A 19,382-nucleotide genomic window follows, 5' to 3' on the forward strand; every position below is an offset into this window, starting at 1 on the left:
GTTACAAAGAGAAGTGTTACCAAGAATACATTGCAGTAACTGTAGTAAACAATGCTTCAAGAGAAAATAAATGATAAAGAATGTATTTTAAGCATTGGTGGAGCTTCACTTACATGAGCAGGAAATAGCTCATAATATTCAGTCATGACCTTGAGCACTCCTCTGACAGCCAGCGCTCGGATGTCTGGATGCACATCTGACAGAAGGCTCTGGGGAAAGAAAGTCTAAACTGAAACCAAACAGGCATGATGTGAACGAAGGCTGGACCATGCAAAAAGTGAAGTAAGCTGGGCAGAAGACTGCATTTTCAAGGACACTCGCCATACATCAAGTGTACTTGGACAAACTACATGGCACTTACAGTTTACACAAAGGCAACTGTTGAATACAACATGCCAGTGAACATCACTTTGGCAAGATAACAGCAGCAAAAAAAAAAAAAAAATAATAATAATAATAATAATAATAAGATGAATAAAAAATGTACATAGAAAATGTGTAGACTGAAGTACCAGAAATTGAACCAAGAAGCAAAACATACAGCAAATTTGTCTTAAAGACATGTGAAGGTGCCCATATCTAAGCCCACACAGTCGAACATTGACATAATGAACGCCATATATATAACAAATTATCCGATGTAACAAAGTAATTGATGTCTCTTGGTGATATCAGCATGTGACAAATATTGGATGTAATGAACATATGTTCGTTTCAAATGTGGGTTTGTTGTAATGAGGTTGGACTATCAGCAAATTCACTCCATGAAAACAGTGACACACTCACGTGCATTACTTCAAAGTGCGCTATCAACTCCTCCTGCTGAAGTGCAACTTGAGTGTTCTCCAGAAGAGGGAATGCGTCAAAAAAGATTCTGGCCGCAGAGTGGCGAACCTTGAAGTGCCTTGCCTGGTTTGAGAAAAACGACGCAACAGTATGCAGACCACAATTTCAATTATGTTTTCTTTGTTCAAATATACAACACACAAACACACCAAATATGAAATCCCAAAGAAAACTTGTGATGCTAATGCTGAATTATGGATAATGCAGAGTAAACATACCATCAGCAGTTAGACAGTCAAGCACCGCTAGTGCAATCAGAAGTGCTAATTTTACACAAACAAATGTAGACACACTTGTAAAGACAACAATCAAGAACTGGTTTACACAATGCACATTTCGCACCACACTGCAATGATACCAGCGCAAAATAAGGTTTCACGTTATCACCTCTTAAAAGATTGAGCAAGTTCTGGGCATGTCCATATGAAAGGGGCAGGCAGCAGTGAACTTTAGCAATGAGAGCCCAAACGTCAGCACTTCTCTAAGAGAGCCTGCCCAATTACAGCTGAACCTCAATATTACGGTCGAACCTGGATATACTGAATCTGACTGGGATCACCCAAAAGTTCAATATATAGGCAACCTGATATATAAAATAAACATGGTATACAATATCCTTCGAGGGTATATTACAGCTGTTCAATATGCACAATGTTTTCTTATATGCGAGTTCAACATATCCGGGCTCAACTGTGGTATAATAAAGTAAAATCTGAAATGTTTCTTGTCAACATCAACATGCAACGAACATACGTTTATGGTGAATATCAGATATAAGTAGGGGTGCGCGAATACTCTAATGTCACCGAACCGAATGTAGTAGTCATTCGAATAATTTGATCTGCGAATCAAATATTCGATATTTGCAAGCACAGGGACAATGTGCGAGGTAATCCATGACGGCCGGCACAAAGATTCTCAGGATCGCTGGCCGTGTGTCTGCGTCTCAGCATGATGAGCTCATTCTGATCGGCTGTGGAAAAAGGCAGTGATGGTGCTACTTTTTGCAAAGCAGCTGAAAAAAGGATCCTTTGCTTAATGGAAGGCAAGTAAGTTCTGAACGCCAGCTATCCCATTTGTTTCTCTATCTCCACATTTCTTCGGCGGGCCGCTCTGCAGTGCAGGTGTCTGTGTGCATTGCAAATATTCGGTGTAGAGGCCCATGCAGTGTCGCATGTGTGTGCTACAGAGCCTCTCGCGCTTTATGCCACTGACGTGGGCGTTTCACTTTGTTTTTGCAGAGCACCCATTTCTGCATTTTCGGGCCTCCCTGGCTAATGCGGTGGCGAACTGTCACTGCAAGTGCTCCCGGATGCTGACCCAATGTGGGGAGCGCACACACAGTACCCAAACACTGCAATTTGCAGAACGGTGCCACGTCGGCTGGGTTCACCTGTGTCAGTACAAGGTTCGTCCATGTCTACAGGACCAATCAAAATTAATTCGGATGTTTTACATGCCAAAACTACGATATGATTATGAGGCACACCATAGTGAGAAACTCTGGATCAATTTTGACCACCTGGTGATCTTAAATGTGCAGATGGGAGTTTTTGCATTTCGTGCCCACAAAAATGCCCCAAATGAAGCCAGGATTCAATCCCACGTCCTCAGGTTCAGCAGCGCAACACTGAATGCACAATGCCACAATGCCAAATGACCGATAGAAATGTTAATGTGATCAACGCACACAGAGGAAAATGCCAACAAAGGCAGTGCGTACTTCATAAAGTGCGAAGATCGGGGCAATCACCTGCCGATAGACATGCAGATTGTGTTGGGTACGCAGAAATGAACTTCACGCTGCTTCAACAGTTGTCCATCACACCCGCACGCATTATCTCTGGACCGATCACTGATGAGCTAGCCGTACAAACATATTAGCGGCAAACATTTCGTGCCAGCTTGCGGCTTGTCACATCGGTCAGTTCCGAATTTTTGTCATGGCCACACTGCCTAGGACACGGGGCCTACAATCAGCACTGCTTTGTCGGGCATCAGCGACTAAAGTTTTGGTTTGGCGCCCAAATGACGCAGATCGATTCGCAGCAGCCATGCGACACTCGGAAAGCCGACAGACCACCTCGCAAACGAAAGCGAGAGCACGCGACAACGACTAAGTTCACTGCTGCCACCTTCGCAACACACTGTACGGCAGCCTCTCATTCCCAACACCTTGTGGAAACACACATTCGTCTCTTTTTGTAGCTTCGAGCCTCACATCATAATACTAGCGTTGGATTTACACAGTGGGTGCGAAGGTGTGATGGCCAGTTGTATGCATTTGCATGGGTGCCAGTTGAATGAGAGGGGAGCAAGTGTTGCACAACCATGCAGCAACTCTCCAAATTGCAGCTTCCTTGAAAAATATGGCAAATCACTCACTTGACAATGAAAAAGTGCGAATGGCAGCTGCTTTTTACTGTCAGCGCCAACAACACACAGAGTGGTGATCGAGTCACGTGATACACAGTCCTCTCGTCTGTCGTACAGATTGGCCTTATGATAACTTACCTATTACGAGGTTGGGATAGCCCTTCTGTATTTGATAACTGGAAAGCAAACCTTCTTAGCAATAAATAAATGATTGCCACAAAACCTAGGGCCACTATTAAACTAAGAACCTCATTTCATTTCTCTCAGGGCTGAGGCATTAGAGAGGAGTGGGTGGTATCAAAACAAAAACAATACACACTTTAGCAGCATAGTAAGATTAAAACAATCTGCTAACAAGGGTTTTTATGAATTCGTGGGCACTGACGATTGCAACTATGGAAGCGGGAAGGTTGTTCCTGTTGCCACTTGTGGGAATGAAGGAACTGAAATTAAGGTTAATGCGGCAACATTGCTCATTGGGGCTCATTGGTACTCAGTACAATGTGATGTCACTAATTCACTAGTTTCAGAGGAATAAAAGCACTTGATTTTATTCAACAAAAATTTTTTTAAAATATTTTCCATACTTTCATATACTAGAACCAAGCTGTAATCAGTGCTGACATACTAATTTGGCATCTTCTCTAATAAAAGTAGACGGTACTGTACATTTTGATTTCCGTGTACCTAAGTTACCTATAGCTTCCTATGTTCTTGTTATGCAATGCTAGGAGACTCCCGAGCACGTGCAGTGTCGTATTTTCTTGGCCAAAATTTGTAAACATTAAATTCAGAAAAATGTTTTTATATGCAATATGCAGCTTTTTTTCCTGAGGCGATATTAGATTCAAGATCTACTATTCAATAAGGATGCACGAATATTTGAAAATTTCAAATATTGTTACGGGGAAAAATATATATGTATTTACAATATATACAGTTACAAAGGTAACACCATCAACCCATCTTAGAGACACTTCAATCTCCTCTTCACCTGCCAACGTCATTTTGTCCACAGCGGCACAAACTCGTACGTGACAATATTATTGAATGTTATATATTTAATATTCACCTTCAAAAATTTTCAAATATTCAATAGGATACGAATATTTGAAACAAATCAAATATATTGCGGGCTGTGCAGGAGCAAGCACATGTAAGAAAGTTTGTCCAATGTGCTGAATTTTGCTACAATTTCGTGCTGGTGAAATTTCGCCTGTAAATTTGCTTAGCCACTGGACGTTTAAGCTTTGCAGAAAAGCCAGCCTCTCAGTAGCAAGGAGAATGGGTTTGCAAACAGCGAGGCTGCACCCTTTGCATGTTCCAACTCCAATCCCAAGCTTACTGCTTGACTGCAAATGTGATGATGACTGGTACAGGGTCAAATGCCTCAGATTTCTGGAACTTGATGCGGTATAATAAGGCACAGGTTGGCGAGAACAGACAACTAGCGGAAATTACTTAATTGCCCGAAGCTATGTTCCAACATGTTAAAATAAACCAACTTGCTAATAAATGCATATGCAGATAATTACTCAATATTCGATTCAACATTGTTTGCTAAGTATTTGTATTCTATTCGTATTCGAAAATTCTGATATTCGCACACCCCTACTATTCGGTATTCGTACACACCTACCTAGATAACGAAGGTATTTTTGTACCATATACAACTGTTGTATTGACGTACGAGTGTATATGTACCATCTGCCCAAGATTTAGCAGTGGTACGTAGAAGGGGTGGCAAGGAATGGCTCACAGGCTTCACAGGCACGTGTCTGAAGCATGCTGATCTGTACCCAATGAATGTGGTGTTCTTAAGGCAACCACTGGTCATGCTTCAGTGAAGAGGCTATATAATGCAAAGGCAAGTAGTACAGGTACCTGACTAACTTCATTTGGCTATAAAGTACCAGGCTAGGAATTGCATTATAAAGAAGTCTGAAATATTTCACTGCTGAAAGTGTCCCCAGACCTCAAGGAGCCCTGAACAACTTTTTATCAAAGCGGAGAAAGCATTTGAAGTTAGAACAGGCAATTTAAGAAATATTTTGCTGCTAAAAGTACTTCAATGTATTCAGCAGAAGCAGAGGTAGTGGCAGTCGAACACCCCCTTCGTGGTGCTTCCACTCATTCAATGCCTTGCAGTGCAAGGTCTACAGTAGAGTGGGGCATTGCCCACAACGCTCCGTTACGGATGTTCACGTAGATGCCACTACTTCCGATTTTGGCACCTACGATACGCAGAACGCAAGTCAGAGGCGGTTGTCCTCAGCAAGCCGCAGTACGTTCAGCTAGCACACTTATCGCAGCATTCCACGGTGGCCGCGATATTTACATTACATAGCAGACTGTAGCTACATGCAACTGCACTGTTTGCTTTGTGTACGACAGGGCTAGAGTGCGCACTCCCACTCACATGCTCCTGTCAGGCTGTGCTATATGGCGCGGACCAGCTTGACCGACAGATAGTAGCCATATCAATAGCTAAATATGAAGCAAATTCTGTGAAGGCAACTAACTAGGAGTGGCCAGGAGCGAGCATGCACTGTTAAGCTTGCTTGTGGACTGATCTTAAGTTTCGAGCGCTTTATGGCTAGTTCAGCGTCGAAACTAGTCCAAATTAGTGAAAACCCGATGGCTGCGACACCGATAAGCAGGGTGGCCAAAGTTGATCTATGCGGGTGGCCGAGTGCGAGCATACGATAGTCGGCATCTTCCGGAAGTACGTAATTATTATCGAAATTCGAAAGCAGATTTCTGCTTATTTCAGCCTGTTCATTAAACTGCATCAAGAAATACCCAGTAAAAGTAGGATGAAGTCCATTGACCCAAATACACTTCTTGAATGATGTCAGCTATTGGCCAATAGCAGCTGCATATGGGAATCTGCTATATTACGAAAGAAAGTAATCAGAAAAGTGTCAGAGCAGGCTTTTGTTGAAAAAGAACATTTGGCAAAAAAGGGCACTTGACGCTCTACGCGCCATGCATGACTGCAAAACTTGGCTGAGGTGTTAACAGTAGCGAATGCTATTGGGGCGCTGCGTTTTTTCACCAAGCCCGAAGGGTGGTTCAGGACACCTTTAAGAGACATGGCTGGCTATGCCTTTTGTACAAGCCTCACAAGTACAAGAAGAGGTTCTGTCAACTGAGAAACACCAGCTAGAATAAAGTGCTGAAGGAAAACCCAGCTTATTTATTTATTTATTTACATTTCCTGCAACACCAAGAAGGAATAATTGCAGGGGGGGCACAAACATACAACTTTTAAAGAGTCATACAGCATGCAGCATGGGCTCAACCTCTGGTAAAGAAAAAAAAATATCGTACGATGTGAAATCACATCAGTCAATGTAAGGAGTTAAAAAAAGCAAAATACGAAGAGCGGGTAACAGTAGCTAAGTGCATTAAGTACAGCAGATTTCCGACAATAGTGCTCGAAACTTTACCTCGGACTGGCATTCTATTACAGTGACGCAGCTTGTTCCACTCATTGATGGCATGTGGAAAAAAAAAGTGTTTGAAGACATCGGTACAACACTTCATTTCACAGATCTTCCATTCGTGGTCACATCTTCTTGATACAAAATGTAGTGGGAGCAAATATATTGTAGTGTTAATGGCTGTTTTATTGAAGTAAATCCGCTAGAGAAGTTCTAGCTTAAGTCGTAAACGGCGCTTTTCCAGTGAGTTCAACTCTTGCTTGATGCTACTACGGACATTAAAGCAATATTTGTTTATTACAAATCACGCTGTACGATTCTGAATAGACTCCAGCATAGCACAATGGGTTCTGACTTGAGGATCCCACACTATGCAGGCATACTTCATAATAGGACTGATGTTTGTCAAATACAAAATTTCCTTAACCTTCTGAGGAGTATCTCTGAAATTCCTCTTTAAAAAGTTCATTCTTGCTGCCTTTGACAATATCGCCACGTGCCTTTCGGGCTTTGCATCTGTGCCAGTGGCGTCCGAATGATGGATGTTAACGCGTGGGAGCACTCGCACGAACCTACCGCGATAGCCTCGTATCTACGATGGGCCCATCGTATCAGGCAGGGCAACTCGCGCTATCTCTCGCGATAGTTCTACGCACGTTACTTCACAGCCTTTAAATACTGCCCGCAGATAGGGGATGCTTGTTCTTTGTCGATTGCTGTCCATGCTTGCACATGTTCCTGTTATTGGGCTAGTTGCTTTTGGTTATGTGGGGCACAATTTCACCTCAATAAATGGTTGTCTTGCTGTGCGCTCGTATTCTCTAATTACCGGTGTGTAGCACCACTCGCGACAATATATACACTATTCGGTGTGTTTTTTCCGAGGCAGGTCAGCAGAAAAATAAACCTCAAGATATTTATAATCGCTTATTTTATTTAAAGGTTGGTTGCTTAAAAGGTAGACAAAAGTGGAGTGTGACTGCGCATTAAAGAAACACAGTAACATTTCGCAGTATTATTACAGAGGCACCGCACACTGCACCATTTGAGATAATGGATGTTCCAGCACATGCAGCGCTATACAGACACACAACAGTAGTATACTTTGACACTTGATTACAACAATCGTGCCAATCCCTGTTATATAGAATTTCGGATTGATCAGGAAATGGTTCTATACATTCATAACTCAATACATAAAATAGCTGCTCCGAGAATGAAAACTGCCACCTGCCTCAATGGTGAAAAGCCACCTACTGATTATGGCAAATCAACTCAGCAGAAATCGGCGAGGTGTGGGATATAAAAGCAAATCGTCATCCACCCTTTGTAGCCTTATCCTACTGTGTCAGGCAAATGCTAATTTTGCCTTCAACCTATGGATTAAACTTTGAATGATGGAACTGCACACAGTGCGTGTGAGTTCAGCTGCACTGCAATGTTGAATGGCAACTCAAGTCTTCATAGCATAAACTGTTCACTACATTTACTTTGCATCATGGGCAAAGACATTGGTGCAGAGGCACATAATGGACTGAATCAAATGGACACGTGGCTACCACCAGATCTAGGGGGAACTAAGCCCTGTAGATATGGAAGTGACAACAATGACTTCTCTAATGAAGTGATTTGCATTATTTGGTTCCACTGAACTGCAACGCATGCGGATTGGCTGGTCGCCAAGAGTGCGAAGTGCCTCAGAAGCAACTCTCATGTGAAAGGCAATGAAGATTACACATGAAGCGGCAGTGCAACCAAAGCATATGAGGATGAGCAACTATGCCTTCACCACGCTTAATGCCACAAAGGGATGCTCCAGCAAATTTCGTAGACCTACCAACCCCACGTAAAGAAGGCACCAATATCAGAGGTCAAGGAAAACACCCATTTAACAATTAACCACATAATAATGTGCCCCAGCACAACAATTATGGCTTGCACACCAGCCCTTCCCCAAGAATTCCTTTTGTGAGAAAATAACTGTGGCATCCTCCATGTTGCTGCTTTGATTGCGATTCTAGGAACCGAGCTTGGCAAAATATATTGACACATGCGAACAGAAGATAAGGTGCAGTAAGGCACCTTACCTTGATCCCCAACACAGTGCAGAGAGAAAGTGTGCCTTAGGGAGAAGCACGATGTCTTGTTTGACGCATCAAATGCAATGGCTGACGGAGTTGGCATATGACTACAGCACTCCTATGCACGAGACATTCAAGCAGGTACCTCCACTGTCCGATATACGTGAGCTAAACTCTCATGAAAACATCCAATCTAGTATTAAATAGGCCTGTATTAAACACTGTAGTAACCAGTAAACACTGGTTACTGCAATAAATGCAGTGCAAAACATTTGAACAGTGCAACCGTCTACATGATGTGGCAATTGTACACATAGCAATACACTTGGCTTTCGCTCACATTCGGCAGAAAGAAAATGCTCACCTGGAGGCCTCGCCAAAGGATAGGGTAGTAGGCATGGCACAACATAAGGGAAAACGGTCTGTGCTTTCTCTCAACATGCAGAACTTTCAGAAACTGAAATGAAAGAAGAGGAACATGAGCAACAAAGTCTTATACAATGTGCACAAACACACACAGCAGAAGCTGAGCACATCTTCCTAGGGACTGCCTTTAAGCACATGTTCAGCTATTACAGCTTCACACTCAAAATATACAGCTGGCATGAGCACTTTATGGAGAGCCATGATTAAAGCACCAATGATAACCACTTTAGTGCTATCAAACTCATTGGGCACAGATCCCCAATGAGCATTATCATAGAAGAGCCTGGCGCAAGGTGATTATGTGGAATTAAAAAAAAAAAAAATCCTCCGAAAGGCGAGGCATTCCAAAGGAAGTAACGCAAGGGAAGGTGATAATCGTACTGAAGTAGGTCAGATGACTAAAGTACAGTTAAACCTCAATATAACGAACTTCAGTATCACAATATACTCAATATAACAAAGTATTTAACTTTTCATAACCTCTTGTCCATAGAACACCATGTATTTAGAACCTCAATATAACCAAGTGCGTTTGCGGCGGAAGTGAAATTTCGTTATATTGAAATTGCATACAAAGGAATGTCAAGACAATAAATGGAAACTTCTGCGGACGCAGATGGTCAAATTATTGAATTACAAGCAGCTACTTGCAAACGCACCTCCCAAATCGCGCGCCTCGTGGCGCCGTATCATGTTCAGGACAAAGTTCAGGTGCGATAAGATTTTATCGCACCTGGACTGTGAACATGTGCGAGGAAAGACAAGCAAGATAGCGGCTTCATGAGTACTGCCTTCCCACGGGAGCGGAGGGAAAGAGGGGGAGTGGGGTAAGTTCGCAGCAACACAATCAAGCACGCACGAGGGACGAGGGGGTAAGTTGGCATGCTCGCGATTTCTGGCGCGCATCTCGGCCGTGGCTGCGCGTGACTAAGTGAATCTGAGCGCATATGCAGCTGCACACCCTGCTTTAGAGGTAATCTGCTACGTGTGGAAAGAGCGGACGTGCCATCATGTAGGCAGGCTTCCTGCTCGTTTAGTATTGGTGCGTAATATCGATTTTCGGTGACTCGTTGGAACGAGAAGCCGACGAAGCATTCACTCCCCGCTGCCAGGGCTTTTCATGATAGCATCATCCCAGTGCGGGCAATGCTATCAGCCACGGGGGCGAAGTGCACGCGAAAGCATGGCTGGCTTATTAGCTTATTCCTACTGCCAATGTGATGATATTGTCGAAGTGGCAAGAAACTATCATTCGTCGCTGACTCCCAAATTCATCAAAATGAATTGTTCTCATTCAAACTTGCTTTCTTCGATTTACCGATAATTCAGGAAATTTTGCGGCCCCTTTTCGGGCAAGAAAAATCAATCGGTGACTGTACTTAATTGCACAAAAGGTTGAATTTCAATACAACAAGATTTCGATATAACGAAACAAAGTGCCGATTTTACCTACTTCGTTATATCGAGGTTTAATTGTATTTGCAAGTTGGAAGTGAAAGTTGAGCAAGTTTGTGGAATTCATGTAAATGAAAGGCAGTAACATGAACTTCCTGGGCGCCCATGTTTGCACACCTGTCTTTCAGCAACTTGGATCGGGAGGTCCGATTCCAACATGAAGACCTTCCGTGCACATGTATATTTGTAAGCCTAGACTGCAGAATAGTCAGCTCGCAAAACTCTGTATACAACAAATTATAAACTGCATGTGCACACAGAAGTATGGTGTGGTTTCCTTTAAAAAAATAAACTGATGGATACTGACTACAGGGAATTGGACAAAAATCAGGTCGAATTGAAAAAAAGAAATACATCCAGTCCCTGCCAAGAAAGCAAGAATGGCAAAAAGTTGTCTGCTTTGCCCTCTACCATGCATTTATCTACCAATGTGCACCAATTTAATAAGACTACCACCAAAAACAGCATTATCAGAAGGCTTCAATGCTACTTTTGAACCAATGTACTTGGGGGATGAATGATTACATGAACGATTGAGGACCTTAAAAGAGAAAGTGTAAGAGAAGGGTTGAAGATAATGTCCGACTGCAAAGGATAATCCAAATGGCAAGGGAACAAAAGTTCAAGATCACCAGTCAGCCTCTAGAGTCCATGAAGGAGTATGTTTATCTAGGTTAATTACACACAGGGGACCCCAATCATGAGAAGGAAATTTACAGAAGAATAAAAATTGGTTGGAGTGTATAGGGCAGGCATTGCCAGATCCTGACTGGGAGCTTACCACTATCACTGAAAAGAAAGGTCTACAATCAGTGCATTCTGCCAGTGCTAACATGTGATATGGAACAGAAACTTGGAGGTTGACCAAGTAGCTCGAGAACAAGTTGAGGACGACGCAAAGGGCAATGGAACGAAAAATGCTAGGTGTAATGCTAAGAGACAAGAGAATGGTGTGGATCGGAGAGCAAACGAGGATAGCCGATATTCCAATTGAGATTAAGAGGAAAAAATGGAGCTGGGCAGGCCATGTAATGCGTACGATGGATAACCGGTGGAGCATTAGAGTTATAAAATGAGCGCCAAGAGAAGGGAAGCGCAGTCAAGGACGGCAGAAAACTAGGTGGGGTAAACAAATTAGGAAATTTGCAGGTGCAAGTTGAAACAGGTTGGTGCAGGACAGGGGTAATTGGAGATTGCAGGGAGAGGCCTTCGTCCTGCAGTGGACATAAGATATGCTGATGATGATTACTTGGGCTGGCAGTTCATGCCCTAACAATGAGGTGCGGGCTCTAACAGGAGAAGGACACCTAACTGCGTCGTACACTACTCTTCAGAACAGTATGAAAAATAAAGCCACCAGTAAGTAGTACACTTGGAATCACTAACCATTTCATGCATACAGTGACTCCACAACGTTGAATGACACAAAACCAGTCCAGTGAATTAGCACACAAATCATGCCCAGTCAGGCTAATAGGCTGACTTTGTATTGAGGTTACCTTATTTACTCGATTCTAATGCGCTCTCGATTGCAATGCTCACCTGTTTTCCGTGACCTAAAAAAAGGAAAGTCCTTTACAGTACCGCGTACCTCATTCTTTCGTACAGAAATACAACTTTCTCTCATTTGGAAAAAGCAAAGATTTACTCCCAATGCAGTAATTTAAAGCTGTGATCAAAAAAAAAAAAAAAAAGAAACACAGTTTCGCTTGAAAGGCGAACCATCGATTATGATAGCAAATTAGTAGACAGCTATACAAAAAGTAAGGATAGTGGTTTTATCGGCCGTATAAACTTTTAAACAGTCGCTTACTAGCTAAGTTAACAAGCATAGTGTCACGTGCACAAAAGCAAACATGACTACGTCTCACTCAATGACCGCGGAAACTATCAAAACGCTGGAGCGAGGAAGTGCCGTAGCAGGAGCTTTGTGCGGCCTCCTGCTTCAATGCGAACTAAGCAATCAGAACACAGCGCGGTGCGCCTAGATGCGTACATTCTTTTCTCCGTCGCAAATCACCTTCAAGATAGGGGCCGCGCGGCCATGCCGTACGTAGCCGCCACCGGCGTAGAACGCCCCTCCTGTTTGCGCCAGTCCCGCACGCAAGTTTCGGGAGCTCTGAACACCCGTGATGCCGCCCGATTTCCGCCCACCTCAGCACATGCGATTGCTTTGCTTTTAATTGCGACTTCATGATGAACTCAGCATGTCTTTGCAGTTGGCACTTCCATGCTGATAGAGCAAACGCAGAAAAAGAGAAGACGGACTGTGCACTAACCTAAGCCGAAGGAAGCATTGCCTAAGCACACGTACTGCAGCACATGGAGGAAGCTATGGCAGATAGACTCGAAGTGCGTACGAGGCGGGTATTCTGAAATGCCGATGTCAATATGGTAACGCAGATTTAGGGTTGTACTCAATCCTAACCCTTAGGGTCGTACTCGATCCTAACGCGCACACAATTTTTGGACCAGTTTTATCAGAAAAAAGTGTGCGTTAGATTCTAGTAAATACGGTAAACTTCAATATACAGAAGCCGGCAAAATTAGCAACTTGCTTGGTTATATCAAAAATTAATCTTTTATGTAAATAAGTACAGTAACTGATGGATCTTTATTACACGGGGCAGGGGGGGGGGGGGGCTGCAAAATTCAGGTTTATCGGGCAACTGGAAAAAGCAAGATTGCAAGAGAAAAAAAAAACGAAAAAAAAAACATTTTGTTGAATTTTAGTCAGCGACGAAAGATACGGATTTATGGTGTGTCGAGATCTTCACATTGGCAGTATGAAGTGAGCCCAGACATGCTTTCGCGTCTACATTGCCTCCACAGCTGATAGTTTTGCCTGTAGTGGAACAGCGCTATCATGAAAAGCACCTGCAGTGGGGAGCAAATGTTTTGTCCTTCTCTTGCTTTTTGGTTTGTTTTGATTCTCGAGTCTCCGAAACTTAAGTTTATTGAACCTCTAGTAGTAAATGAGCAAGAAGACTGTGCACATGATGCCACATCGTTTCAGAACACCCACTCTTACTGCTCACAACAAATTACCTCTAAAACAGGATGCATAACCCAGGGTGATAGCCACACGCAGCCACAGCTGCGCTAGAAAAGGAGACTCGTTTCAGCTGGCCCCCAACTCCCGGTCCTCCGCCCCCCTGCCTCCCACATACTTGATCGCATTACCGCATGCTTTCCCCACTCCCCTTGCTTGCACGGGAAGACAGCTCTCATCAAACCAGCATCATTCTCAGCTCACTCTCGTATGCTTTCATTTGCATCCAAAGCATAAAGCGTGCGACAGAATCTTATCGAACTTGGAATTTATGCGGAACATCTTCGGTGGTTGCTCTTGGTGGTGCAGTGGAACATTTGAGAAGTGCTTGTGCAAGCAGCCGCTTGTAATTAAACTATTCGACAATCTTCCATTTAGTGTCTCAGTATTCCTTTGTGGCAGCAGTGAAATTTCGTTATATTGAAATTGTGCATAAACACACTTCATTATATCGAGACTCAACTGTACTATAACAGCTGTGTCATCTTTCCCTGTACAAGCATAGTTTCTGTAAAGAAGAAGATATTGTGGCGTGAGAGTAGCAACGAAGAACTGCACAAGGAAATCAGGTAACAACAGTGCTTGGCCAATCAGCATTTCCCCCACTCACCTTAAACAAGTTCTCATGGTGGCCTTCGACGAGATCACCATTCACTGCCCAATGCATTATCTCTTGCATGTTTTCTTTAAGAACCTGCAATGTCAAACAGCAACATGGTGAAGAGCTGTAACCAACAATAAGGCAAAGGAGCTACCCAGCAATAACCACTGCAACAACATACAAAGTGTGCTGTGAAGGTAGATTCAAAGGAACCATTAAAGCAATGCTAATAAGAACAATATGTGCAGCCAGAATGGTAGATTACACCAATACCACACATAATATACTTCCATGAATTTTACACTCCACATTGGAAACAAGCTGTTTTAGGGCCCTATAACGTAAAACTATTCCAATATGTTTTTGTTCCAATCTCCTGACGTCAGATTAGCGTAACCGCCGACGCAAACATCGGGCGGTCACCCACAGGGTTGTCTCAACAGACCAATCAAATGCTCTCCTCGTTCATAGGAGGTCACTTTTGTTTGCTTGAAAAACAAATAACATTGCCTACACTGAGCGGCTTGTCTTTTCTAATTGGCTCACAAGAGGCGAGGAGCCCGTTCAAGTGGAGAGGGATTCAATAGGGCCGAGCCACTGCACTGAAAATCGTTGAAAATTGGTCCGCTTTCCCTTACTTAGCTTATGGTGGCTCGTCGACAATCGCGGTGGCATGCAACGGAAGCTTAAGAATGACGCTAAAGCGGATGCTCAGCAAAGAAGAGTTAGCAGAACGAGGTTGTAAACATGCTGAAAGGGCTCGAAAACGTAACACGGCCACGCAAAAAGTTTTATTACAAGCAAATAAACCCATGCTCTCCGGCAGGTACGAGTAGCTAGTGCCTGAGCGATTGGCAGCAGCCATCTTTTATTCTTTTCGGAAAGGGGCAGCCTGCGGCTATTCAGAAAAAAAAAATGCAGTTTTGTTCGGCATATTAATGCATAGCCGAGGGCTAATGGCGAAAAGGTGTCGAATCAGAAATAACCATTTCTCTTTTGTTCCGTGAAATCATGCATAATCAGTGTGTACATGTGATATCAGATAGAGAGTTATCGCAGTTTTCGTGACGTCACGTCACAGACAGGTGAAGTGGGGGTGGTCCAAAAAAGTTTTTCACCAATTGCGGAGGGCTGATTGCAGAATCAGAATAGAAAAGTTTGGAATAGTTTTATGTTATGGCACCCTTAATCACCTGTTACATCCGCTGAGTAGATAACATTGAACATGCTGCCACAAAACAGAGACGTCACAGATAGGATGACTTCCAAGACTGGCATCTGGCAATTGGTTAAACCTCATCATCCTTGCTACCTTCTTGCAGACAAGGAACAGTCACGTGAAGATTGGCCTCCAAAATTGGAAGTTCATGTACAGTCCCAGAGTGCATGTTGCACACGGCAAACTGTTGGCTAGCCAAATGACTAGCCAACAGTTTTCCCAAGAGACTCGGAAGCCAACAGACAAATGTCACACACAGTGGAACCTTTAAGCAAATGACATGGTAATCTAGAAGCATGGTATGGCACTTCCAAAACAGTGAATAGTTCATTTTTACGAAGCGCAGATGTTTATTGCACAAAAGAATTAGGTGAAAGTTATGAATGGGGGCGACAGCACCTTTGAATTTTTTAGAAGTAGCCCCCGTGAGGGGGTACAAGGTGCTGCTCTGAGGTGTTCAGCCAAGGTCAATTACAGAGCTTCATTGGAGAGTAGCATGTACAGTGTTAAGAACGGCCAGCTGCAGTGCAAAGTTTTGCCAACCCATTGCGACTGTGGAGGCAACATCCCGGGAGCATCGCCGCCAACCTCTAGCCACGGCGTGACTAAATCGACTTTGTGTCGGGGAACAATACGTGCATCCCCAACTCTCCGTCGCTTCAGCTAGGATGCGTTCGATGAAGCAGGCTTTGTGCTGAAACCGCCGCCAACCTCTAGCTTCATCGCCGTTGTGACGGAATGAGTTCGGCGGGCCAACTATTGTTACCAAACTCCCCAACGCGGACCTGATCTGCTACGGGTGCGCGAGTTGCCGCGGGAACACCGTTTTGCACTCCTTCCCATGCACTGACCAAGACGCAAGACAACGCGCTACCCGGAACGGCTCCCGAGTTCTCCGAAGCCCTCTGACGTCGGCTCCGGACCATCGCCCCTGTGTGTATGCGTGTGTGTGTGTAAACCGTGCCGCAGAGAGGCGGCTAGTTCGCGATGACTAAACGAACGTTCGCATCACCTTGTATCGGGAGAGGGCCGAGTGTTTAAAAACCGCTGTTGTGCGGCTGCTCAGCACACTCTCTCTCAAGCAGTCATGTTAGACTGATGTACTTTCTCAAACAGTCATGTTAGACTGATATAAATACTGTAAATAAACCCATATTCCTCGTTCTCGATGAGAAGCAGTCCTTCCCTTCATCAACGTCCTCAGCGTGGATAAGTTGGACAACGGCATGGGCCAGCTACCTTCTAATTCATGCCCGACTTCAATCTTGACAACGGATCACGAGCGATGGGATTGAGCCCCCAATCCTGACAACAGTAATCCCTCATTATAACGAAATCGCTTTATCGCTTTACTCGAAATATTGCTTTATTCAAAATTTGTTCCAGTCTTGACCCAAACACATACATCTTAAGCCACATTACATGGAGCGCAGAAATACCTTGACCCGCTTAGAGCGAAGCGGCGAGCGAAAGCGTTTGCCGCCGCCAAGCAGCAGCCCTCCAGTGACAAATTAATACTGCCAACAAATTAGCCTCATGCAGGCACAGAACAGGCCACAAAAGTACCAAAACCGCAAGCGATGACCATCTAGTAATGGGTACCAAGCGAATGCTGAGTGCTTCCAGCTGTTTACTGCGGAGTGAATGGAAGCTGTCAAATTCCATGGACCGTTAATCTCAGTCACAATCGCGTAGGTGGTGTCCCTTGTGATAGAATCCACAGGAAAATAAAGTTTTCCAGGCGCGTTGCAATGCCAGAAAACCGTGGTCTCTTGGATGCCAAAAATTGGCCAAATGGCCGCAGGCAGACTTCTACTGTAGAATTCCAAGGGGTGCACTCGATGAGCAAAGTTCTACCTTTCTAAAGAGCACTTCTGGCACTGAAGTGCGTTGAAAACCACAAAAGAAGTGTCCCTCCGATTATAAGTGCCATGTTCGACATGAGGAGCCATGTTAAATCGGGAAGACGACTTCGGGAAAGGCGGTCCAGAAATTTGCTCACTGCTCGCAATAATCGGCCTGCATTGCAATAAAACACCACCCCAACTTCGTTGCACTTTTGACAGTGCAAGCTGACCGATAACTTGCCGAAAACAAGAAAAATCCGAGCGTCGCCAGCGGCGAGTCAGGCTGTCACCATTGCGTATCAAGGCAAGCTGGCGTTCCCCTGGCAATTTTCTCAAGCGAGTCATGCTCGATTCCCACCATCCGACTTTAGACAAATGGTCTAAATGCTTGGTAAGGTCACTGAATTTTGTTCCTGGACATTTGTCAATGGCCCACACGTGACGGTGCATGAACATCGACACTTGAACCGTAGAATTACCACAGTGTCCTCGACAATGGTGCGCCAAAAAACTCTCGTTTCGCGAACTTCACAGCAGCACACCTCGGTAAAAAATTACCCAGTGATCATGAGAAGCCCCTACTAAAAAACTGTTCAGTTTTCCAAATGCACTAAGTACCCACAATGAGTGGCTAATCATTTTTTGAGCACAACAAACAACCTCAGACTCCAGCCACTGCACTTGTGGTGCTTTCCAGCGCAATACTCTCGTAGTCTTCCATGACCTCCGGAAGCAGCCTCACTGCCTTCCCCTCCGCATTCACTCTCCAGTTCGCAAGCCGTTTGGACGCCAGTCACTCCTATCACTTCCCTTCTCCTCGCAGCCAGTTTCGGCATCGCTGCTCCTCCAAAGCTGCCCTTCTCCGGCCTGCCCTCCTGAGCACAATCTTCCACCAACGGGTGCCCTTCCGCGGTTCCTGCTTCTTGATCTCCGCAACTCCAATCGCCTTTCTTCCGTTACACGTGAAGCCAATGCCAAGCCCACCATTGCAACCGTCGCCATCACCAGCGCGCACTGAAGAGGAAAGAGAGACGCCCAGACAACATTTTAAAGCTTCTGCCTTGTGCGTCGCCCGCTGCGTTAAGTCACTTCGGCACCGACGGCATAAGCCTTTGGATCCAGGCTGCAGGCCACGCGATTGTGTGTTATTCGAAGTGCTTCGTTAAATGTGCCTCACATGTGCTTTTGTGATCTGCAGTGATACATGGCTCCGCCAGTCTCCGAGCAAAAGTGTTACTTTCGAGCAGACAGTTATGCTGATAAAAGAAGTAGAAAAAGGCACCCGGCAGAAAAGTGACATCGCGGAGGAATTCGGCATACCGACATCTACTTTATTAACTCTATTGAAAAACAAGGAAGCTGTGCTGGATGGCTTTCAAAAGAGCATCTAGGTGAAGAGAAAGAGGAATCACGATTCGAAATACCCCGGAGTGGAAGGTGCACTTCTACGGTGGCTGATGAACACCAAGAGTGCAAATCTCCTTGAACATGGACCTGCACATACTGCAAAAGCCGAAGCCGAAGCCTCTCGCCCTCCAAATGGGCCATAAAAATGTCAAGTGCAGCAATGGCTGGCTTGAGTGGTTCAAGAAACGACACGCTATGACCTCGAAGTCGTTCGTTGGCGAAGCACAGCCGTGAACGATGACACTATAGATGTATGGTGCCAACATCGGCTCCAAGCGCTACTTGAAAAGTATGAAGACAAAGACATCTACAGCGTAGGTGAGGCTGCGTTTTTCTACAAGATGCCACCGAATGGCATGTTCACTACCACTGGCAGATCTTCATCCAGAGGAAAACAGAGCAAGGAGCGTGTCACGATGCTGCGTGGTGCCAACAAGCAAAGACAAGCAAAGTTGATACTGGGGAAGGCAGAGAAGCCGCGGAGCTTCCGAAAAGCAGCTATTCCCAAAGAAATTAGCAAAACGAAAACAAGGTGAAAGCAGGAGCCAACATTTCGACAAGTAGACTTGTCTTCTTCAAGGAGACGTATGCTTTCCTCACCACAGTAAATATAGGTGGGGTTCCTC

The 19,382-nt window shown here is 44.5% G+C and overlaps 1 protein-coding gene across 2 annotated transcripts in view; it reads right to left on the bottom strand.

The window, feature by feature from the left end:
* LOC126532169 (condensin-2 complex subunit G2-like) overlaps positions 1 to 19,382 on the bottom strand; it is a 115,201-nt gene that overhangs the window by 67,794 nt on the left and 28,025 nt on the right. For both annotated transcript variants that reach the window (XM_055071234.2, XM_055071233.2), the window contains exons 8-11: positions 14,293 to 14,376; positions 9,114 to 9,206; positions 787 to 909; positions 114 to 209 (exon numbers count right to left, since the gene is read on the bottom strand). In XM_055071234.2, the coding sequence (XP_054927209.1) occupies positions 114 to 209; positions 787 to 909; positions 9,114 to 9,206; positions 14,293 to 14,376 (396 nt within the window). The remainder of the gene's footprint in view (positions 1 to 113; positions 210 to 786; positions 910 to 9,113; positions 9,207 to 14,292; positions 14,377 to 19,382) is intronic.

Source organism: Dermacentor andersoni, chromosome 5 (genome assembly GCF_023375885.2).
Source record: "Dermacentor andersoni chromosome 5, qqDerAnde1_hic_scaffold, whole genome shotgun sequence".
Classification (NCBI taxonomy): Eukaryota; Metazoa; Arthropoda; class Arachnida; order Ixodida; family Ixodidae; genus Dermacentor; species Dermacentor andersoni.